Source organism: Gymnodraco acuticeps, unplaced genomic scaffold, assembly GCF_902827175.1.
Source record: "Gymnodraco acuticeps unplaced genomic scaffold, fGymAcu1.1, whole genome shotgun sequence".
In the NCBI taxonomy this organism is placed as follows: domain Eukaryota; kingdom Metazoa; phylum Chordata; class Actinopteri; order Perciformes; family Bathydraconidae; genus Gymnodraco; species Gymnodraco acuticeps.
Genome location: NW_022989768.1, coordinates 6,352,089 through 6,373,315, shown reverse-complemented (window position 1 = coordinate 6,373,315; position 21,227 = coordinate 6,352,089). Strand labels below are relative to the sequence as shown.

Below are 21,227 nucleotides of genomic sequence, written 5' to 3'. Positions count from 1 at the left end.
GTATACATGCTCATAGTGTCAACGAGGCTCAGATACATCTTCTGGGTGTTTGTATAGAATGTCTAATGCATTTTCTCAGACTGCTATATCAGACCCGCCAGAGGCCAGAGCCTCGCCACGGCAGGTGTTTGCGGCGGCAGGTGCGGTACCAGCGCTGTGAAAGTCCACATGGCCCACCGAAGGCAGCAGCCCACCAACGGCAGCGGCCCACCGGGAAAAGTCCCGAATATCCCGATGGCCAATCCGCGCCTGCTCACAGACACACAACTGAAACGCTCTCACACACACACACACACACACACACACACACACACACACACACACACACACACACACACACACACACACACACACACACACACACACACACACACACACACACACACACACACACACACACACACACACACACACACACACACACACACACCACACACACACACAACACCACCAAACAGCGTTTGCAGTCGGGAAGAAAAGCAAATGTGGAGCGGCATCTCACCACTTCATAAGGAGTTTTAACCGTGACACCTTTCGAAATCCCGTTTGTGTCCCCCCACTTTACAAATAGGCCTATGTTTATTATTATTTTTTAACACAAGCCGTCATCGCCACGAAGGAGCACACAGCCTCTGTGAGCGAGCGAGACAGAGAAAGAGAGAGAGAGAGAGCGAGAGAGAGCACACCTTTATCTATTTAATATAGCCTAGTTGTAAAAAATAAAGTAAATCATTCCAATGTGTACTATAGGACAGTAAAAAAAAAAAACTGTTTAAAAGGGGAATGATTAGTAAAATATGCATAAATAAAAAGAAAGAATGCTAACTAGGTAACATAAGATAAGAATACACAAGTTTAAATGTTTTTTTATTGGTTGTGATCATATTCTAAAGATGTTTGGATTATTGAAAACAGCTCCCTTTCATATGAGTGTTGAGAGCTGTATCCATGAATTCATTTTGTGCTCAAAGTGCACCAGATTGATGCAATTAACTTCAACATTTACAAATAAATCTTGCATGCCCCCGGACCCCCCTGAGGATGTGAGGTCCACCCCCAAATAAAGCAGGTTCAAATAATTAATTGCATACATTTTCTTTTAGTAAACACTGAAAACTGGGTCCCCACAGACCCAAACAGCACACAAAGGTATAATAATGTTAAAATGTGTTAAATATATACACTGCAAAAAAACAAAAAAAGATGAGGAAAAGTAGCTCACGACCTGTTTTATTTTTTTAAAGTAGCTCTCATCCAAAAAAAGGTTGGCGACCCCTGTTATAGAATGATACATTTGACCATTTTAAGCCTGGCCTACCATTTTATTGGAGTGATGAGGAACAAAGTGGGGAATGACAGAACAAGGTTGAGAACCACTGGGTTAGAGGGAGTTCACTGTTTTCTTTCTTCATGACCATTTTCATTGAAATTAGTGTGTGTGTGTGTGTGTGTGTGTGTGTTGTGTGTGGGTGTGTGTGTGTGGTGTGTGTGTGTGTGTGTGTGTGTGTGTGTGTGTGTGTGTGTGTGTGTGTGTGTGATGTGTGTGTGTGTGTGTGGTGTGTGTGGTGTGTGTGTGTGTGTGGGTGTGTGTGTGTGGTGTGTGGTGTGTGTGTGTGTGTGTTGTGTTGTGTGTGTGTGTGTGTGTGTGTGTGTGGTGTGTGTGTGTGGTGTGTGTGTGTGGTGTGTGTGTGTGTGTGTGTGGTGTGTGTGTGTGTGTGTGTGTGTGTGGTGTGTGGTGGTAGTGGGGTCGTGAGTAAGTCGGGGTCAAAAGTCCCAGAGACTGTTTAAAACCCCAGCTCCTTCCTCCAGTCGCCTCAGCTGCTGGGCCCACCGTCAGCTACCTGCCAGAGCTTCAGCAGTTCAACTTATGTCCCTCCAATAGGACACACACACACACTATCTGCAGATGTCTCATATGGTTAGATCTCTCTCCCCGAAACAGGATCAAGCCTTTGCTTTATTTTCCTCTCTCCGTATCATCTTTCCTTCCGGTGCGTGTCTTGACAGCCAGAGCTCGGTCCTCATTATCGGCGTGTGCATGTGCAGAGGGGCTGCTGACGCTGTGTGTGCGGGCCACACTGACGTCAGCAGAGCCCTTACTCCTCTACATACAAATGCCTGCCTGTCTGCCATTGATACCTTTTCTCTGTCCCCCACACTCTTATTAGCGTGTTTTTATCAGTTCTAGCACCTCTCGCACCGCAGAGCCTAGCCAATATGACACGCAGGTGTAACAACTGGCCGTCTAATAGCCTGCACAGGTTTATTGACTCCTGTTAATATTTACGACTTGTGTTTAAACGTTAAATAACTGTGTGTGGTATGTGTGTGTTGAATGTTTTTTCTTTATTTACGTGTACTACATTTCCCTGGACCTTTGAGTGAATGTTAGATTATGTGTGTTTTTTTTGCTTTGTTGGTCTCTCCCCGTTTGCTTTTCTTCTGTATATTCAAGCAGGTGTGCATACATATAGTGCAGTTATTTCCCTTTTTGAAATACCTGCACCATAAATAATCTCCATTCACATGTAGCTGTGCACACAGTGTACGCAGCATAGCAAGATACACTGAATATATGCCAGTATAACCTTGTCTGTGCCTGTGTTTTAAAAGATAGCAATAACACCAAGTAAAGAACTAACTTGAAATCTAGGCATGATTCACGTTAATGTACATTATTTCTTCCCTTCTCAGCGTCTTTATCCCTAAATCTAATGATGGAAGAAGTAGGCTAACTCAGCAAAAGCAATGTCAGAATACTCCATTAAGACTAGTAAAGTCGTGACGGCAAAAGCTAACTTTACAAAAATTCATAATAATAATAAATGGCGTCAATAACACTACATTTTAATGCATTGTTATTGACGTTTTTCCTACGTTGTATGCCGCTGGGGTGTAATGCATTTGGTATGCATGTAGGCCCACTTATGTACAAGTGCAAAAAACAAATGATTCCTTTTAAATGTCATTGAGTACAGAGTTTAATCATCGCTTGTTTCTTAATGTACTTGATAAGATAAGAAGTGTTGTTTCATAATCTCACCGAAATGTTTTAATGATGAGAAAGAATATAAGTGTTTTGCTGTGTGCATGTGTGCGTCTATGTGCATGTGTACAGGACAGGTGTCTTAAGTGTCAGCAGCTGAGTTGGTGTGTCTTGGTCTCTGTGTCTGCCCTCATGTCATGTTTTCAAAACATCACTAAAGAAAATATCTCTGGTTCATTGACAGATTTAATCCCCTCCCTTGCGGAAGGCCCTCGCTGTAAATAAGTTGTGGCTTGGCACACTCTGTGATGGTGTTGTTTCTCTCTCATTCAGCCAGCTTTTTCCTGTTTCTGTGCTGCGTTGGAGGCGGAGAAGAACATTCGTGTTTCGTGCATTGTGCACAGATAATGCAAAGGCACACTGTAGTGGTGAGGTGTAGACAGAGTGTACACATACTATGTTAGGTGACACACTAAAGATTTCTCACTGTACGATTGAGGGTCGGTAAAAAAAGGAACAAAAACACCTTGGGTGGAGCTGAATTAAGGCTGAGTGTACTTTGTGTCTAGTTTTTTTAAATCTCTGTCTATAGGTTCTCTGTCCTTAACTTTCCATCCCCTCCATTATGGCATCCTCTCCTTCAGCTTTTACCCATCTCCCTCTCCGTTTCAGCCCTCCTGCGTCTCTCCGTAAACAAGCAGAAGGCCAACAACTCTGTCCTCCGGCCGTCTCCCGCCATCTCGTTGCCATGGTGTATGGAGCATTGTTTGCTGGCCTCTATCTGGAGTTGCCATGGCAGGGCTTATTTGCCATATTAAATGTTTTCAGCATTGTACAGATGCTGATGACAAACACCCAACATCCCTCTTTGATCAATGAAACGGTTACTGATTAGAGGAGATGGGACCGGGCGTCTGATCTATTTACCGACCTTACCTATAGCTTTAATGCTTTGTATGTCTCACATGCAGAAAAGTAAAACAAGTCACGATTAAACAAAACTATTTAGAGCGTGCCTTGTTATATTAAAAACCTGGCTTTAAAGCCTGTAAAATAGTTTTAGTTTTTGTAATCACAAAAACATTTATATAAGAGTGCATTTTACAATTTAACAGTAAACATATTTTTTTAAAGCTTTTTTCTAAAACAAACTGAATTTGTTTACTAGCATACATCTTATTGAATTCCTTGACTGTGATAGAAATGACCGATTATGAATCTGAAACCTTTTCACATTTGATGTGCCTTGATTATTCCTGACTGGCTGACATGTTTAAAAGAAGGACATGTGTGCATGATGTTTACATGTAGAGGTTGTCTGTGTTTATGGAGGTGCTTTTCAAAAGAAGGTGTATTCCTTGTGTCTCTCCCTCTTGTGGTGCATGGTGAGAATGCATGCTGGCTTTTGAAAACATTGCAAATTGCTATAGTAGAACGAAAATCTCGGTCCGTTTGTTGCCACATTCATGAAAATATTGTACCAGGTTTCATCGCAATAGTGGAATTGTTATGACTTCTCATACCATTTCTGTGCGCTCACGAAAAAGTGCACGGCTGAGAAAGTTGAAGGCATGTTAGGAAAATCTGCATGTGCAAAATAATAATCTGGTAGTGGAACAAAACTAGTGAATGTTTCCTTATTATCTTAACTAACCATCTTTGTGTTTATTCTTCTAAAACAGAGGATTATATTATTTCAGGTCTAGCAACTAAGTGTTACACAACCTGCAGCAACTTTGACTGTACACCACAGTAACGTGTGGAGAGCTCCTGTGTGGTTACCAACAGATAGCGTGGAAATGTTGCCGATTGACGTAGTTGGACCAGATAAGATCTCAAAGCCCCATTGCAGACGCACCATGGTGGTTGTAGTGGTTTGATTTTCTTTTGCTTTCAGTTAAGGGCTCAGATTGATGTCACTAAGGCCTTGTGCGTGAAACATACCTGTAGTAGAAAGTGCATCATGTGTTGCAGGAAATCTTTAGTGTAAACTGTTTCTATAGTGTGTGTTTGGAAAGCATGCAGAATTAGAAGAAGCTCTGTTGCTCACCTGCCATTGCTCTCACATAAAAGAGATACACAAGTCATAAGGCAGTGTGCTGAAAGTGGAGCATAGGTCAAAGTCTGTGCTCCTTGTATGTGAATACATTTCGTATTCTCTGTTATGCATGCACAAACATATGTGCAATGATGATATTTCACTAACAGTTTATGTCCTTTGTGTTTTTTTTCAGATGATCTTGTGGGACTGGGATCTGAAAACACTGGTACAAACCCCAGTATCAGGTCAGTTCTGTGTTCTTTCAGGAGTTTACTGTGCACGGTGGGATCCAATCAACACACACATAATACAGGTCTGTCCAGAGAGGGGTGGTCCATGTAGAGTGGAAGCTTTCTATAATTCACCTTCAGGAAATTCAGTTATTTTGCTGACTGATTTGGTCAGGCAAAATACACATTGTGTAAAACCTGGCATGCAGTGACCTTGGGATTGTTGTCAAGCCACATTTTTATCTTTTCAGACATTCTTTGTCTTGTTTGAACTATTTGCGTAATCTGTCAAAGAATGTATCTCCCACAGACCAAAAATCATTATTTGTTCCTGTTAGACAGAGCCCAGTAAGCCAGGACATTTTCCCACATCAAACCTGCCCCGATAACACCCTCTTTATGCACTTATACCTTTCAGTACTTTAGAAACAAGCATTGCACAACACTTCTGATATGGGCCCCTACCTATAGTGTATGTTTTTCCTTATTTACGGTTACTGTTCTAACCATAACACAGCTAGCCCTATCATTCTATTAAGTTAGTGTCATAAATCAGCTGATTTTCATGCTGTTTACAGTACAGACCAACACAAGGGCTACTAGACAACACTGTTTTTAACCTTAAAGCCATGATTTTGGATCTATTTTGTATTATCTTTTGACATTTGACCAAAGCACACAGACTAACACTAAAAACACACATACAAGAAACAAAAAAATGTATATAGAAATGTCGAATGAAAATCTAAAAGCACTTTAACAAAACTTTCCCTAAAGAAAACGTTTTAAACCGACTTGGTGCATTTACTGGCCCTGTCCCCTAATCTGCTCGATGTATGTGTGAATATGTCAGGGTGCGGTGAGCGGCAACGGCGTGGATCTTTCAGTCATCACGAGGCCAGGAACCTGGTGTCCGACCTGCTGATGGACTCCTCTCAGTCCCCACACACCATCTCAGCCCTGCGCAGCATCTCCAGCCTCATGGGGACATTTTCAGGCTCGTGCCGCCCCAGGGTCAACCCCTTCACCCCCTTCCCCGGGTTCTACCCCTGTGGTGAGGTGGAGGATTCTGTAGAGAGGAGTGACAGAAAGACCATAAAGGTGAGTACCAGCATTGCCACTGCACCAGTGTAGTAAATACAGAAGAGATGAGTAATAGGCTATTTCAGTTTGAAAAAGTCCCGGTAATAAAGGAGTATCTAAACTTAGGACACTACTGACAACATAATGCTGCACAGCAGTCTCTAACACCGTGAGAAAGGATTTGTCAGCTGTTAAAGTTATCATAGCCGCAGTCTTTTTATCTTTTATCTTGATGGCAGATAACAGAATTACGCCATTGATATAATTGATTGCCTGGATGATGTGTTGCGCTGCTAGATGACGTTGCATTGAGTTGGGGCAAAAGCTGAGACAGGTATTTTGACAATTGGACCCTGTTCTTTACCTTGCAGGTGCTTTCTGCTTGCTTCTTTGCTTTTTGATGCTGTACAATTGTAATTATGAAAACGGCCTTAGTTCACACATGCTCATAGCTTCTGTTTATATAACACGACCAGCATCTTTAGTTAGTGCAGTGGTTCTCGAACTTTTTCTGTCAGGCCCCCCTTTGGAGAAAAAAAAAAGTCAGCCCCCCCAACACAAATAGTCAGGATCAGTGGCGGCGCCAGAGATTTCTTTTGGGGGTGCTGTGGGGTAGCTTGACGTTTCATAGAAGGTGCTCAAACATTTAGGGTTTTCCATTAATGTACCGGGCGCTACAGTGGAATGTTCTACTGCAACACTCCCCACGCAAATACACAGTGTGACTGTTACAATGAAGGCACGATAATCAGCTCACGGCATATAGGTGTAAGCAGGGGTAAAGTGCTATTTTTATAAGTGGGGAGTGGACCTAACATAGGGGGGTCCGGCATGCTCCCCCGGGAAGATTTATTTCTAAATATTGAAGTTAAAATCATCAATCTGGTGCACTTTGAGAACAAAATGAAGAGATCTATGGATACCTCTCTCAACATCCATATGAAACAGACCTGGAAACAGATTTACTTTTTCTTTATGGATATTTTACAAATCACCCTTTTAAACGTTATTCTTTTTTACTGTCATATAGTATTTCATACCTGTTATAACTATAATGATCATATACACGTGTGCCTCGGAAATAATTGTTTACATCAAAACGTTTGAGACCCACTGATATAACTTAGACTATTTTCGAATCAATAATTTTTTAAATTTTTTTTTAAATCTTTTTTTAATTTGTATGACCATTTTTCCTCCTGGTCTCTCGCGCCCCCCACTTTGAGAACCACTGAGTTAGTGTATCAAACATTGATCTATACTGGAGACTTCCTTTTTCCCCATCAGGGTTTGAGCAGCAGGAACAGCCTCCCCACCCCTCAGCCCAGGAGGAGCTCCACCTCCTCCTCCTGCTCTGCACTCCCTCCTCTTGACTCCTCTTCCTTACGCTGGGAACGCACTGGCAAGAGACCCCACCCAGACCTCAACTTGAGCAGGTACCAACACAAACACACTTTACCACCTTCCAGAAATACACACTGTCTTTACATTTGCTCACACACATCATCTGGGCTATACTTCACCCTGAATTTGTTTTTTTTAAATTACATGTCACTTGTTAGACGCTTTTATCCCAAAGCGACTTACATACTCAATACTGTGGGCAATCCCCCACAGGAGCAATTTGGGGTGAAGTCTCTTGCTCAGGGACACAACGACATGCTGACTGCAGTGGGGTTTGAACCTGTGACCCCCTGAACACCAACGCTCAACCCACTGCACCACACGCCTCCCACGTTGAATTTGTTTTGGAGCAGATTAATCGCTATTTTTTGCAAGATCTGAATAATGTGACTGTATGCTTTGATCTTCTTCAGGTGGCTCAGCAGCATCTGTGCACGTTGAAATATAAGGATCTTTTATTTCTAGTCTTTTGGTCAGCCTCAACAAAGTTATGAATAGGCCTCAGTGAGTTCTAAATAAGTACAAAATACATCTTCTTTATAAAAAGGAACATAGTGCACTTAACAGGAAACCAGGTCAACTGTGAATTATACATCTGTTTTAATGGACCAGGTGAAAAATGTAGATCATTTTTGTTTATTTTCTTTTACAAACCTCCTTGTCTCACTACAAATTCATATCATTTACAATATATACAACCCCATCATCACATCTCTGAGTCGAACAGAACAGTTTCCACTCATCAGCTCACCTCATGTTCCAGATGGTTAGTGTTACTTTTTATTGCTAGGGTGGAACAAATATGAAATATATATATCCGATTTAATACAATAAATATCATGAAAAGCAAAGTTATTCTAGACTTATGTAAACATGTCGCTCTGTAATCATAAGTACTCATCACTGTCCAGTCTGCAGTTATTTTCTTTTCCTAATTGGTCGATATTCGTGGTTTGATGCCTTTTTTAGTTGTTTGAAGTTAGCGTTAGATAACCCAATTATCCTGCTTAAACAAATAAAATGTAAATACATGTTATATTCATATAGTCACAATTGATAAAAATGACTGTGTGAATGTGTGAGGTAGGGCTGTGCAATTAATCGTATTTTAATCGCGATTACGATTATGGTTTGCGACGATTATGAAAACAGCATAATTGACAAAATACGATTATTTAGCTGGGTGTGCTTCACCCCTCCCTAAAAGCCCACTCGGCCACGTGGGAGTGACATGTGTTGTGAGTGTTCAGCGCGAGCGAAGATGTCAGAACAAGAGTAGCAACTCGTTAAAAAGAAGGGTACAACTATTTCCACTATTTGGAAGTACTTTGGCTTTCAGGAGTCCGACGTGGAGCAAAACAAAGTACAGTGCAGGATTTGTTACCAGATTGTGTTGGCACCACACGCTAACACAACCAATCTCTTTAATCATCTGAAATACAACCACAAAGTGCAATACGACCGGGCAATAAATAATACAACAAAAAGCAGATGCCGCTCGACTTCATCCACAACATCATCACAGTCATCGATTCAGGACGCATTGTACAGAGCAACGGCCTACGCGACGAGCTCGCAGAGACACAGAGATATTACAGGTGCCATTACATTTCACATCGCTAAAGATATGTGCCCAGTTAGCACTGTTAGCAACGAGGGCTTTAAGCAACTTGTCAACACGTTGGACAAGCGTTACGCGATGCCGTCTCGGTATTATTTCATTCGGTATTATTTGACAAATGCCGTGGGGAAGTTGAGAGAGATGTGGCTTCAGCTGACTACTTTGCCACCACAACGGACCTATGGTCAAGCCCAGGGGTGCCCAACCAGTCGATCGCGAGATGTGTCTAAAAATAAAACAACAATATTCTGTTTTATCGTTAATGTCCTGTAACATAATCTTCCTGTGCCAGAATAATGCACTTGAACGCATCAAAGCTTTGTGATTGGCCGGCGTCACCGCCGTGTCGGGGCGTGGCTGAGGGTCTTCAGTACAGGTGGCAATATCGTCACCTGCCTGCGCTCATCTCTGAAACTAGACCATGTAAACAGCCTGGTGTTTCTTGCAAAAAATCTTTAAGAGATGACACGAGCAGCCCTACCAGCATTTGCCATGGTGGCCTACATATTTTTATTTGGTCTTAAATTGTAGTTCAACATTTATTTCCTGTTACTTCTGGACCATGACGGTTGGCCAGCCTTCAACGTTTAACTGAGTGGAATATGTTGAATATGTTTTACCAAAATGTTGGCTATATGTTAAGGAGTTTTCAGTAGGTTGTGACAGTGCACTGCAACATGTTTGATTTAATTTATTTTGGTCTAATTTATTTTTATTTATCATATTAATAATATATGTTTAGTATGGTTTTGGAAGTGCGCTCCAACATATTTGTTGATCTTGTTTATTGGTAAAATATTATTTGTTTTAAAGTTCAATAAATGGTCAATGAATAATCGTCAAAATAATCGTGATATCAATTATTGACCCAAATAATCGTGATTATGATTTTTGCCATAATCGCACAGCCCTAGTGTGAGGCATTGTGTCTTGCATGTTGGCTGTGTTAGTGTGGCTTGCACAGAGAAAGCAAAAGCAGAATAAGTTGTAAACACATGATAATGTCGTCTTTGGACTATGATAATGGTACTTACTGCATTAAGAGGAAATTGTGCCCTGTTAGTGAATGTTAACAAATCCATTTCACGGTGTTCAATTCACTTCAAACCTGCTGTTGGCGCTACTGGATGTTGTGTCTACATGTCTCCACTGGATGGCAGTAGACACTAGCTATGATGGCAGATGGCTTTTTTGACATTCAAATAATCCTATTTTTGTTATAAAAGTATTCAATGGCTGTCTAAGGATATTGCAGCCTTGAATTGTATATTTTTTTAAATACGTGTTGTGTTTTGTGCTCCAGCTCAGGTCTGTCTAATGGACCCAATCCAAACCTGCTCACGATTCCCAAGCAGAGGTCTTCGTCTGTTACTCTCACCTACCATTCAGGGTCCAGGAGAGCAGGTGAGACTCTACCATAAAACTTCCCAAAGACCCTAGATTAATTCCTCACGTTTTGATATCATCTCATGCTGCTCTCTTTCCCTGGACCCCCTTCCTCTCCTCCAGGGGCCTCTCCGAGCCTGAGCCCAGTCACCTCCCCCAGCCACGGTACTCTCGCAGGTTCCTCATTGTCTCTCGTCACTCGATCGCCTGTGGTGTTTCCAGACACGGCTGACTTCCTGACAAAGCCCAGTGTCAGTTTAAACCTGCACAAGCCCTTGGGCTACACCCTCAGCTCACCTGATTTCCAGCAGGCCTTCCGTAGCTCCGCCTTCCCTCTGTGCACCAGGTGAGACCTGCACCGACGAATTTGCATGTTAGAGTGTATTTTGTGTAAGTGGTTATAACCAAAGCTGTACTGCAGTTGGTTATATCTTTGATTGTCTATCCCGTTCTAGCTGTGGTCGTCAGATGCTCAAGGGCGTTACCAGCGGTGACGCAGGGGAATCCTATCAAACATTTACTAGTGAGGCTCAACGCAGACGCTCAGGTACAAAAATATGAAATGCACATTATAGAGCGTAATAATGACTGACAGTCTTCAACAGTGCTATTGTTTTGAAAGAGAATCACTACTGTAAGCAGTTAGGGGGTTAATGCTGCCCTCTGCTGGACTCCAAATGTAATGCAAGTTGAGGAACACAAACAAAGACAGAGGAGCACACACAGAGGACGCAACATTGATATTATTAATTAACCCTCGTGCTGCTTCCTTTTACATTTGAAAATTGAGTTTTATTAATAAACTTAAAATGTGTAACTAGAAAACATTAAAAAAAGATAGACTTGCTCATTAAAAATAAGCCTATTCTTTCTCAGTGGTTTTCCACTATCACCATTGACCATGTTAACCACACTAGCCTTTATACCTTTTGTTGACAAGTATTAGGGTTTACTTTTTCTCTATTCAGTTTACAACAACACTGTTAGCCAAGAGTAATTAGAAAAACAATTAAAAGACATCATCTTTAATTAACCAGTAATTATAGTATTTATTAAAATACTTTAAGGACAAATCAATATAATTAATACATTATTTTCTGTGACTGCAATCCAGTCACTTTGACATGAAAGTAGTGTGGTCAAAATGTAGTTGTGTTCGTGAGTCCATATTATTCATGTCTCTCCATGCACTGTGCTCTGTGTGTGCAGCAGGTGAAGGGTTGGATTTTGCAGGAGAGTCTCTGATCAGGGAGGAGAGCGTGGAGGTGGACGTGTCGGGGGACGGGGGTCCAGACGCTGCAGGGAACACGGGGCAGGAGGAGAAGGACAAGAGCACAGACCAGCAAACTCAGGAATCAGAGGTGTGCTCCATCAGAGGGCTTTAGTTACAATACGAATGTTTCCCGCAGCACAGCAGATGAAACAATTACTCTATTTATCATGTTATTTGTAGTTTACCCTTCCATAAACGACCATATCAGCGATGTTAGTTTTCAACCATTTAGCTCATACTTTATCTAGATTTGTAATTTCATAGTGATTCATTTTTTTGCCAATGGAAACAATATTCATGCTAATATCTACAACTTTTCTGATTGTCTCCAGGGTGAGCAGGAGTTCAGACTAGATCCTATGCTGAAGGACCAAGAGGCTCTCATGGAGAGGATGAACACCTGGAACTTCCAGATCTTTGACCTGGTGGGCAGGACGGGGGGGAAGACCGGAAGGATACTCAGCTATGTTAGTACAACAAGCACTCACCAGTCATCTGCTGTAGCTGTAGACGTAGCAGCAGTGTGTTTTAATTGTTGTATGTGTCCACTCTGATGAGTCTCCTAAACAGACTGTTCTATTAAATTGTAGTTAATCATATTTGCAGGACTTTAAGCATTTAATTCTATATTTAATGCAACACTGCAACCTTTCTTCTATGCAAAATGATGTGCAAAAAGTACTTTTATTGTTCCACTGAGGCTCAGTGAGCGTGTTTGTTATGTTGCGATTGGTGTTTCAGTAAAGCTGGTGTGTTTCCCCAGGTGACGTACACCCTCTTCCAGGATACGTGTCTGTTTGAGATATTTAAGATCCCTGTGAGGGAGTTCATGTCATACTTCTGTGCTCTGGAAAGTGGCTACAGAGACATTCCCTGTGAGTATTACATTGTGCAATGTGCAAGAAATGCAAGGACTCTTGTTTGTTTGTTTGTTTGTTTGTTTGTTAATGCAATATCCCACATGGTTCATGTCGATCATTGAATGAATCAGGTTGCAGTTTGACTTGTCTATAAAAATACATATGATTTCAAATGTTCTGTACATGGTCAAATTGACTCATTTAATCGACCATGGTTACAGATCATAACAGGGTCCATGCTACTGATGTGCTCCATGCTGTCTGGTACTTGACCACTCGACAAATCCCCGGGTTCCAGCAGATTCACAGCGAGCATGTGACAGGAAGTGACACAGGTAAAAACATTACGTTTCTCCACAAGAGAAAAAAAGGAAATTCATAAAAGACACTTAAGGTAGTCATTTTAAATATAGCTCTTAGGTCCTAGGTTGAGACAATTTCACCTCTTAATCTTACCAAGCATTTTCTCACCAAATATAGAGAAAGAAATATTTTTAAATGTTTGTCCTTTCCTGCTAATAGCACCTGTTTGTAAGTGTGAACACCACTACTTTATTAAGAAACTCTTCTACCAGTTCTCATTCATAACACTCCGTTCGATGTCTCACTATGGGATGCGCCTCATCGCGGAGCAAACAGAAGCATCAATCTCATTACGCCAATCCTGATTGGCTGGTGATCTTGACGTCAGCGTCAGGGAATTCACCCCCTAAAAGTAGCTTGCGCCACGACGCATGCGTCATTCAAACACCTCTTCTCGCTTCAGAGCACATCTCTATAGTAGCCGGACAAGCTTAACGGTCCACAGACTGTTGTCCGCCAGGGCTCTGAACGTTTCCTCACTGCTAACCGCATACCTAGCGGAGCTCTGTGAGGATATCTTGAGTAATCCTGGACCGGCCGTTCTGGATGAGTTGGCCGCGGTCACAGACATTTGTCTCCGTGTCCAACGCTGCGCCGTCCAGGCCACGGGCAAAACAATGGGGATCATGGTGGTGCAGGAAAGAGCTAGATGGCTCAACCTCACCAACCTCCCAGACCGGGAAAAGGAGGATGTGCTTTACATGCCCATCGTTCCCGAGGGGATTTTCGGCTCCGCTCTTGCCTCCATGCAGAGGAGATGCGAGTCGAAAAAGAAGGAGGACGAGGCCCTCCACCTCTGCCTCCCTCGAAGGGCCCAGCCGCTGCCTTCGCAGAGGCAGCCCTTCGTCCAGGCTGCTCCGAACCCTGCTCGGTTAAAAATACCGAAAACGCAGAGGTCGCAGTCCGCCCCGAGTCCCCAGCCCAGGCAGGGGACGAGGGCGAGCTGGCCTAGAAAATCTCCGGTTCCGGCTGCAGCCCAGGCGCAGCCAACCCAGAATTTCGGCCAGCAGTCGAGGAAGAAGAAGCGAGCGGCATGACAGCCCCTCCTTCTCCCCTCTGTGACAGAGCTGGAAGTCTACGGTTCCCCAGCTCTAAATGTGTTCCCGCCGCCTCGAGAGATGCCTCAACACCATCCTCAAGTCCGCATAAACACATGTCACACACTTATTGATTTTTCTGTCATAAAACATTTTCCGCTGATGCATCCAGGCTTCGAGCCAAGGGCGCAGCTCGAAAAAATGAAAAGAAAAACAATAAAAACAATAAACAGTCAAGTCAACTGTTCCCCTTCTGATAGCAGCTGCGGCCTCTCTCAAAGGGCGGACAATTGACGGGTCTGTGAAGGTACCACCGGCATGCGCGGTGCCGGCTGGGGTCATGAAGGCACCACCGTCACGCACATGCGCAGTGCCGGCTGGAGCTGTAAAGGCACCACCGTCACGCGCATGCGCAGTGCCGGCTGGGTTCGTGAAGGCACCACCGTCACGCGCATGCGCAGTGCGGCTGGGGTCGTGAAGGGCACCACCGTCACGCGCATGCGCAGTGCCGGCTGGGGTCGTGAAGGCACCACCGTCACGCGCATGCGCAGTGCCGGCTGGGGTCGTGAAGGCACCACCGTCACGCGCATGCGCAGTGCCGGCTGGAGCTGTAAAGGCACCACCGTCACGCGCATGCGCAGTGCCGGCTGGAGCTGTAAAGGCACCACCGTCACGCGCATGCGCAGTGCCGGCTGGAGCTGTAAAGGCACCACCGCCACGCGCATGCGCCGAGTGCCGGCTGGAGCTGTAAAGGCACCACCGTCACGCGCATGCGCAGTGCCGGCTGGGGTTGTGAAGGCACCACCGTCACGCGCATGTGCAGTGCCGGCTGGAGCCGTAAGGGCACCACCGCCACGCGCATGAGCTGTGTCGGTGGGGATTGTCGAAATGGGGCACCACAGTGCTCAGACACTGGAGGGTCCCATAACACAACAAATAGAGACTCAGAGGGGAAGAGACGTGACATCTCAGCTGGCTCTAAGGAGCATACAGCGGGAGATGCTCACGACATCTGCTTGGGTTTCTCAAGACAGTTACACGGAGCTACAGACTCCAAGTCACCGTCACCCCCCCCCTAGCTTCTCGGGCATTCTGCATTCGCAGGCCCGAGGAGATTCAGCCCATATTCTGGAGAGAGAGATTATCTCACTCCTAGAAAAGAGGGCTATATCTATAGTACCCGCCGAGCAGAGTCAGGGCAGCTTCTATTCCAAGTACTTCCTCGTTCCCAAACGGGGAGGGAATGGAATTCGGCCAATACTTGATTTGAGGGCTCTGAACAAATATCTTAAAAGATATAAGTTCAGAATGCTCACTCACACATCTCTGCTGCGGCTCGTGCGACAAGACGACTGGTTTACATCAGTCGACCTGAAAGATGCGTATTTTCACATCCCAGTATATTACCCACACAGGAAATATCTGAGATTCGCATTTCAGGGGATCTGTTATGAATACAGAGTACTCCCCTTCGGTCTGTCTCTCAGTCCAAGGGTGTTTGTACGATGTACGGAAGCCGCGATAGCCCCGTTAAGACAACGGGTATTCGCCCTGGCGACCTACCTGGACGACTGGCTGCTTCTCGCACAGTCGGAGCAGGAGGCTGTTACGCAGACAAATGTCCTCGTAAAGCACCTGCTCAACCTGGGTTTCATAATAAACACAGAGAAGAGCATGTTGTGCCCCGCGCAGACTATACTCTTCCTGGGTTTACGCCTGAACTCGGTGCCCTTTTCAGCTCGCTTATCAGCGGAAAGAGTGAAAGCTTTCAGAGCTTGTCTCGCTCTTTTCCAGCTGCGCAAACATGTTCTCTTCAGATCATGCCTGCGATTGCTGGGGCTCATGGTGTCAGCCATCCTGGTCGTACGACTGGGACGCTTACACATGAGGAGTTTCAGCGCTGAGTGGCCGCCCTAAAACTAAACCTTTTTAGACCGAGAGTGATGGTTACTGTGAAATGCGTAATGGCACTGCGCCACTGGCTGCACCCAACTTTTCTAGTACGAGGTGTGCCTATGGGTGCTGTCCTTTCACGGAAAGTGGTCACCACGGACGCATGTCTGACAGGTTGGGGAGGTATTTATGAAGGTCGCCCGGTGAGGGGTCTCTGGAGCAGAGACCTCTAGCGGGCGCACATAAATTACCTGGAGCTTTTAGCGATGTTTTTTCACCCTAAAACGCTTTCTGCCTTTCCTCAGGGGACATCACGTCCTCGTGAGGACAGACAATACGACCACAAAATCGTATATTAACCGCCAAGGGGGTTTGCGTTCTCTCCAGTTACACACACTGGCGCGCAAACTGATCCTATGGAGCGGTAGACGTCTCCTCTCTCTGAGAGCGACGTACGTACCGGGAGTGATGAACCTCGGGGCAGATCTACTGTCCAGAGGTATACCACTTTATGCAGACTGGACTCTACATCCAAGGATTGTGAGCCAGCTGTGGGTGCGTTACGGCAGAGCCGCGGTGGATCTGTTCGCATCGAAAGACAACGCTCAGTGTCAGCTGTTCTTTTCGATGCACCGATCTAAATGCACCGTTAGGCGTGGATGCACTCGCGCACGATTGGCCCCCGGGCCTTCTGTACGCGTTCCCAACCCCTGGCTCTGATACCCCCAAACTCTGGCCAGAGTGAGAGAGCAAACGCCACACAACTTATCCTGATAGCTCCGCACTGGCCAGCTATGTACTGGCTAGCGGACATATATCAGCTGCTGTGCGGGCAGCCATGGCAGCTCCCACTACGCAGGGACATACTGTCCCAAGCGGGGGGGGGGGGGCGATCTTTCACCCACACCCAGAGCGCTTGGCTCTATGGGCCTGGCCCGTGAGTGGTACAATCTGAATACAGTGTGACATGAAGCTGACCCTGGCAGCTGCCAAGCGAGCCAGTGGCACTCATGCACTATCTCTACAGTCTTCATGGCACTCAGTTCGCCCCAGGGCAAACAGAGTGTGGTTGAAGCCCAACCCTACCTTTATCTTAAGGCGGTTGGTTCAGGTACCACATTTGACATTGAGGCATCCTCCCGCCACTGTATTCCTCCGGGGAACAGCGGCCGGATTTGACGTGTCCAGCCCGTGCTTTACGCACGTACAGGGACAGATCAAGGGTGCTTCGTCATAATGACCAACCCCTTGTGTCCTGGGCTAACCTTTATAAGGGCAAGCCTGTTACTAAGCAACGGCTCTCCCACTGGTTTGTGGAAGCAATTGCTTTGGGGCTCATACGAGTCAGAGTTCGCAGGCACCCTCGGGTCCGCGAGCTCTTTCGACTCAGGGTCTGGCTACATCCTGGGCTCTGTCCAGGATGTCTCCCATCCAAGACATTGGTGCAGCGGCGAGCTGGTCCTCGCCGCTCACTTTTGTCCGCCTCTTAACAGGCTGGACGTTCTGCTCCCAGTGTGACTCAAGCAGTGCTGGGCACCTGGTTGAGTCAGAGCTCTACCTGTTTAAGTTCTGGTTGGTTTGGTGATTTTCGAGATAAGCTCGTCTGACAATACGGGAGCTACAATTTCCCATAGTGAGACATCGAACGGAGAGTGTTATGAATGAGAACTATAGGTTACTTACGTAACCCCAGTTATCAGAGTAACATGAAGTGAGATGTGTCACCAGACGGCCCTCCTTGCTATGGTGAAGCGAGAAGAGGTGCTTATTTTGAATGACGCATGCGTCGTGGCGCAAGCTACTTATAGGGGTTGAATTCCCTGACGCTAACGTCAAGATCACCAGCCAATCAGGATTGGCGTAATGAGATTGATGCTTCTGTTTGCTCCGCGATGAGGCGCATCCCCATAGTGAGACATCTCACTTCATGTTACTCTGAGAACTGGGGTTACGTAAGTAACCTATAGTTTTTTGGACACCCTGTGATGTCAGAAGAAATGCAGTAATACTCACTGATTTGGTTTCTTCTGTAGTGGGAGGTGGCCATTACTCAAGAGAACACATGGGGGTTTGTTTTAAAACGCAGACATTTCCAATCCCCTCTCAGCTGATGATAAATAAGCTCCATCAGAAATGACCTGCTGCTCATATTATCACCACTGACATAACAGCCATTTGATAAGAAGGGTTAAGAAAGGGCAGTGATATCAGAAACTGAAGTAGTGCATTGATTAAATGAGAATAGAACAGGGATGCCTGTGACACACTTTGACATCCATCTTGTTTATTTTCATGTTTCAGATTCAGACAGTGGGATCTCTCCAGGCAGGGTGTCCTACGCCTCCTCTAAAAGCTCCTCCATTTCAGATGACAGCTACGGCTGCCTGGCCTGGAACATACCTGCCCTGGAGCTCATGGCCCTTTATGTAGCAGCTGCAATGCACGACTATGACCATCCCGGTCGCACAAATGCCTTTCTAGTAGCCACTAATGCATCTCAGGTAACCTGCAGCATTTATTGGTACTTGGAAGTGTTGTAGATTGTCCTGACAAACATCTGATATTCAAGTTGGGACACATAAACACTCTTGTGTTTACAGAAACAGATAATAGGATGCTCAAAATATGGGTTTATGCAAACTTACATTTCAATACAACTGGTTGTATTGGACAACAGAGTGTACACAAGTAGCTCAGGAGTTTTTTATGACCCCCTGTTACATACTTAGTTAATTAATGACGCCATGATATTAGTCCTGTTCTATGTCTACATCGGGGCCAATCCTAGACTAAAGTACATGTTTTCACACACCTTCAAACTTAACTGAACGACATTTTTCCATTTTGAAATCTTCTCAAATTCGTTGACACATTTGTTGGCTCTCTCTGCAAATCCAACAGTACTGTGCTTTTTAGGTTTCCTATAATCAGAATTCAAGTGTATTGCCAAGTAAGTTTCCACATACAAGGAATTTGCTTTGGTGTTTGGTTGTGCAAACATAAACACAACATGAGGAAATAAGTTGATAGAATTGTTACATTTTGTATCTTCCTAAGTTAGAATACCTGTATATAACTTACGTGTCTATTTCCAGTATAATTGCAGTTGTCCAAGCTTTACAAAGAGATACAGAATACCCCTTATGGATTATTATAAAGTGATACATCATTTTGGATCCTGTATTTGCTGCAGTTTACCATTTTGTCTGTAGTAATTTAAGTAAATCACTCTAAGTTGAGGGACATTGTTTGCAACAGGTTTTGCAACTTGCCTTCTAACAACAAATTATGTGAAATTTCTATACATTTTAATAAATAATACAGAAGGGCATTATATGATGTCAAGGAGATGAACACAAAAGTGAATCTATCTCAACAAACTGCGTCTCAATTGGCATCATATATAAGATTAACTCCCCGCCACATGGCCAGTTAATCCCATTGTGCTCTCTCACTGTGGTCAGTCATTTACAAAGGGAGTGTGAAAAGGTTAACTGCATGCTCCAGTTTAAATATTGTATTTTCCTAACATGACCAGTAATAGCACTCAAACTGTCTGGGTTAAAAGAAAGGAGAGGGAACCCTGAACCTATTGATTGTTAATGATGTTGATAACCACCACTCTTAAAAAGTGATTTTAAAGCTACTTTTAACATGATTCTCCCCTCAGCTAAATTGACCTTGATACTTTCATAACCAAATACCCTTATGTCCTGTTCATCTCATTTATTGAGTTACCATTTTAAAGCCATGATTACAAATTGTTGTAACACAGATACAGACCTATTATGTGACCTTTTAGAGGAAATTGTTGGAAACCTTTTAGCCTACCCTTTCTACCCGCTCTCACCACTTGGCTGTCCCTCCTGTGTGTTGCAGGCGGTGCTGTATAATGACAGGTCAGTGCTGGAGAACCACCACGCTGCGTCTGGCTGGAGCCTCTACCTGTCCCAGCCCGAGTTCAACTTCCTGGTCAACCTGGATCATGTGGAGTTCAAACGTTTCCGCTTCCTCGTCATCGAAGCTTATACTGGCCACAGACCTCAAGAAGCACTTTGAATTCCTGGCTGAGTTCAATGCCAAGGTCTGAGATGATGAAGTCTTATTACAATTTATCATTATCTTTTTATCTTTCTTTTAATTTCTGGCCAAATATTGATTGAAACGAAGGATTGGTACGTTTACAGTTACGTTTAGCAGTACACAGCATTATGGATGTGGGAAAAATCTGTTTGACCCGTTTGCAGTGTGAAGCATCCCATTGTTTGTTTGTTTGTGTACAGGTGTGAATGATGTGAACAGTCCAGGAATCGATTGGACCATGAGAACGACAGGCTGCTGGTCTGTGCAAGTGTGTATCAAGCTGGCAGATATCAATGGGCCAGCCAAAAGTCCGTGATCTGCACCTCAAGTGGACAGAAGGCATCGTCAATGAGTTTTATGAGCAGGTAGAGACTGCATGCTTATGCTAATGTGCGTTTTCAATTTCAACAGAACATTTCAATGTTTCTATATCTTTTGCATTTTTTTATTTTTACTTAAGTAGTAGCCAAAATCCACCATTTGAACAAGTCCCACATTGATCTAACAGAAGGTAATGAATAAAATAAATAAGTCATTACAAAATAAACGATATTAAATGTAATAAGTAGTAGAATTATTATCCAGAGATGCAACACATAAAGATGTTATAACCAGGGGTGCACATTAACTTTTTTGCCCTGGTTCTCAAAGGAGCACCTGGAGATTGTTGCTTGGTGCGCATCCTTAAAATGAAATAAACAGTACCTTTGAGGGTTTCTTGATTTTATGAACGGGGGGGGGGGGGGGAGCCTGTTCGTCGGAGCCTCGCAGCAGGGTTACTGTGCAGAGCGCATAAAGCAGACCCTTCACGCGATAGCGAGGGGTTAGAGCGAGGGATCGCAGATGCCGTCGTGCTCGCGGACGGAATTAAAAAAAAAATCAACCTAAATGGCTCGCGAATTATATTTATACCTGGGCGGCCCGCTCAAGTAAAGTCTATATGGGATACCCTGCTATCTTACCAGTT

At 44.3% G+C, this 21,227-nt stretch overlaps 1 protein-coding gene across 1 annotated transcript in view; it reads left to right on the top strand.

Annotated features, from left to right (window-relative positions):
• pde3b (phosphodiesterase 3B) overlaps positions 1-21,227 on the top strand; it is a 53,042-nt gene that overhangs the window by 28,831 nt on the left and 2,984 nt on the right. The window contains 17 exon segments of the mRNA XM_034218872.1: positions 5,221-5,244; positions 5,246-5,272; positions 6,111-6,147; positions 6,150-6,358; positions 7,628-7,776; positions 10,669-10,769; positions 10,875-11,097; positions 11,207-11,298; positions 11,961-12,112; positions 12,357-12,491; positions 12,788-12,899; positions 13,106-13,219; positions 18,479-18,678; positions 20,057-20,203; positions 20,205-20,261; positions 20,463-20,564; positions 20,566-20,625. Of these exon segments, the coding sequence (XP_034074763.1) occupies positions 5,221-5,244; positions 5,246-5,272; positions 6,111-6,147; positions 6,150-6,358; positions 7,628-7,776; positions 10,669-10,769; positions 10,875-11,097; positions 11,207-11,298; positions 11,961-12,112; positions 12,357-12,491; positions 12,788-12,899; positions 13,106-13,219; positions 18,479-18,678; positions 20,057-20,203; positions 20,205-20,261; positions 20,463-20,564; positions 20,566-20,625 (1,941 nt within the window).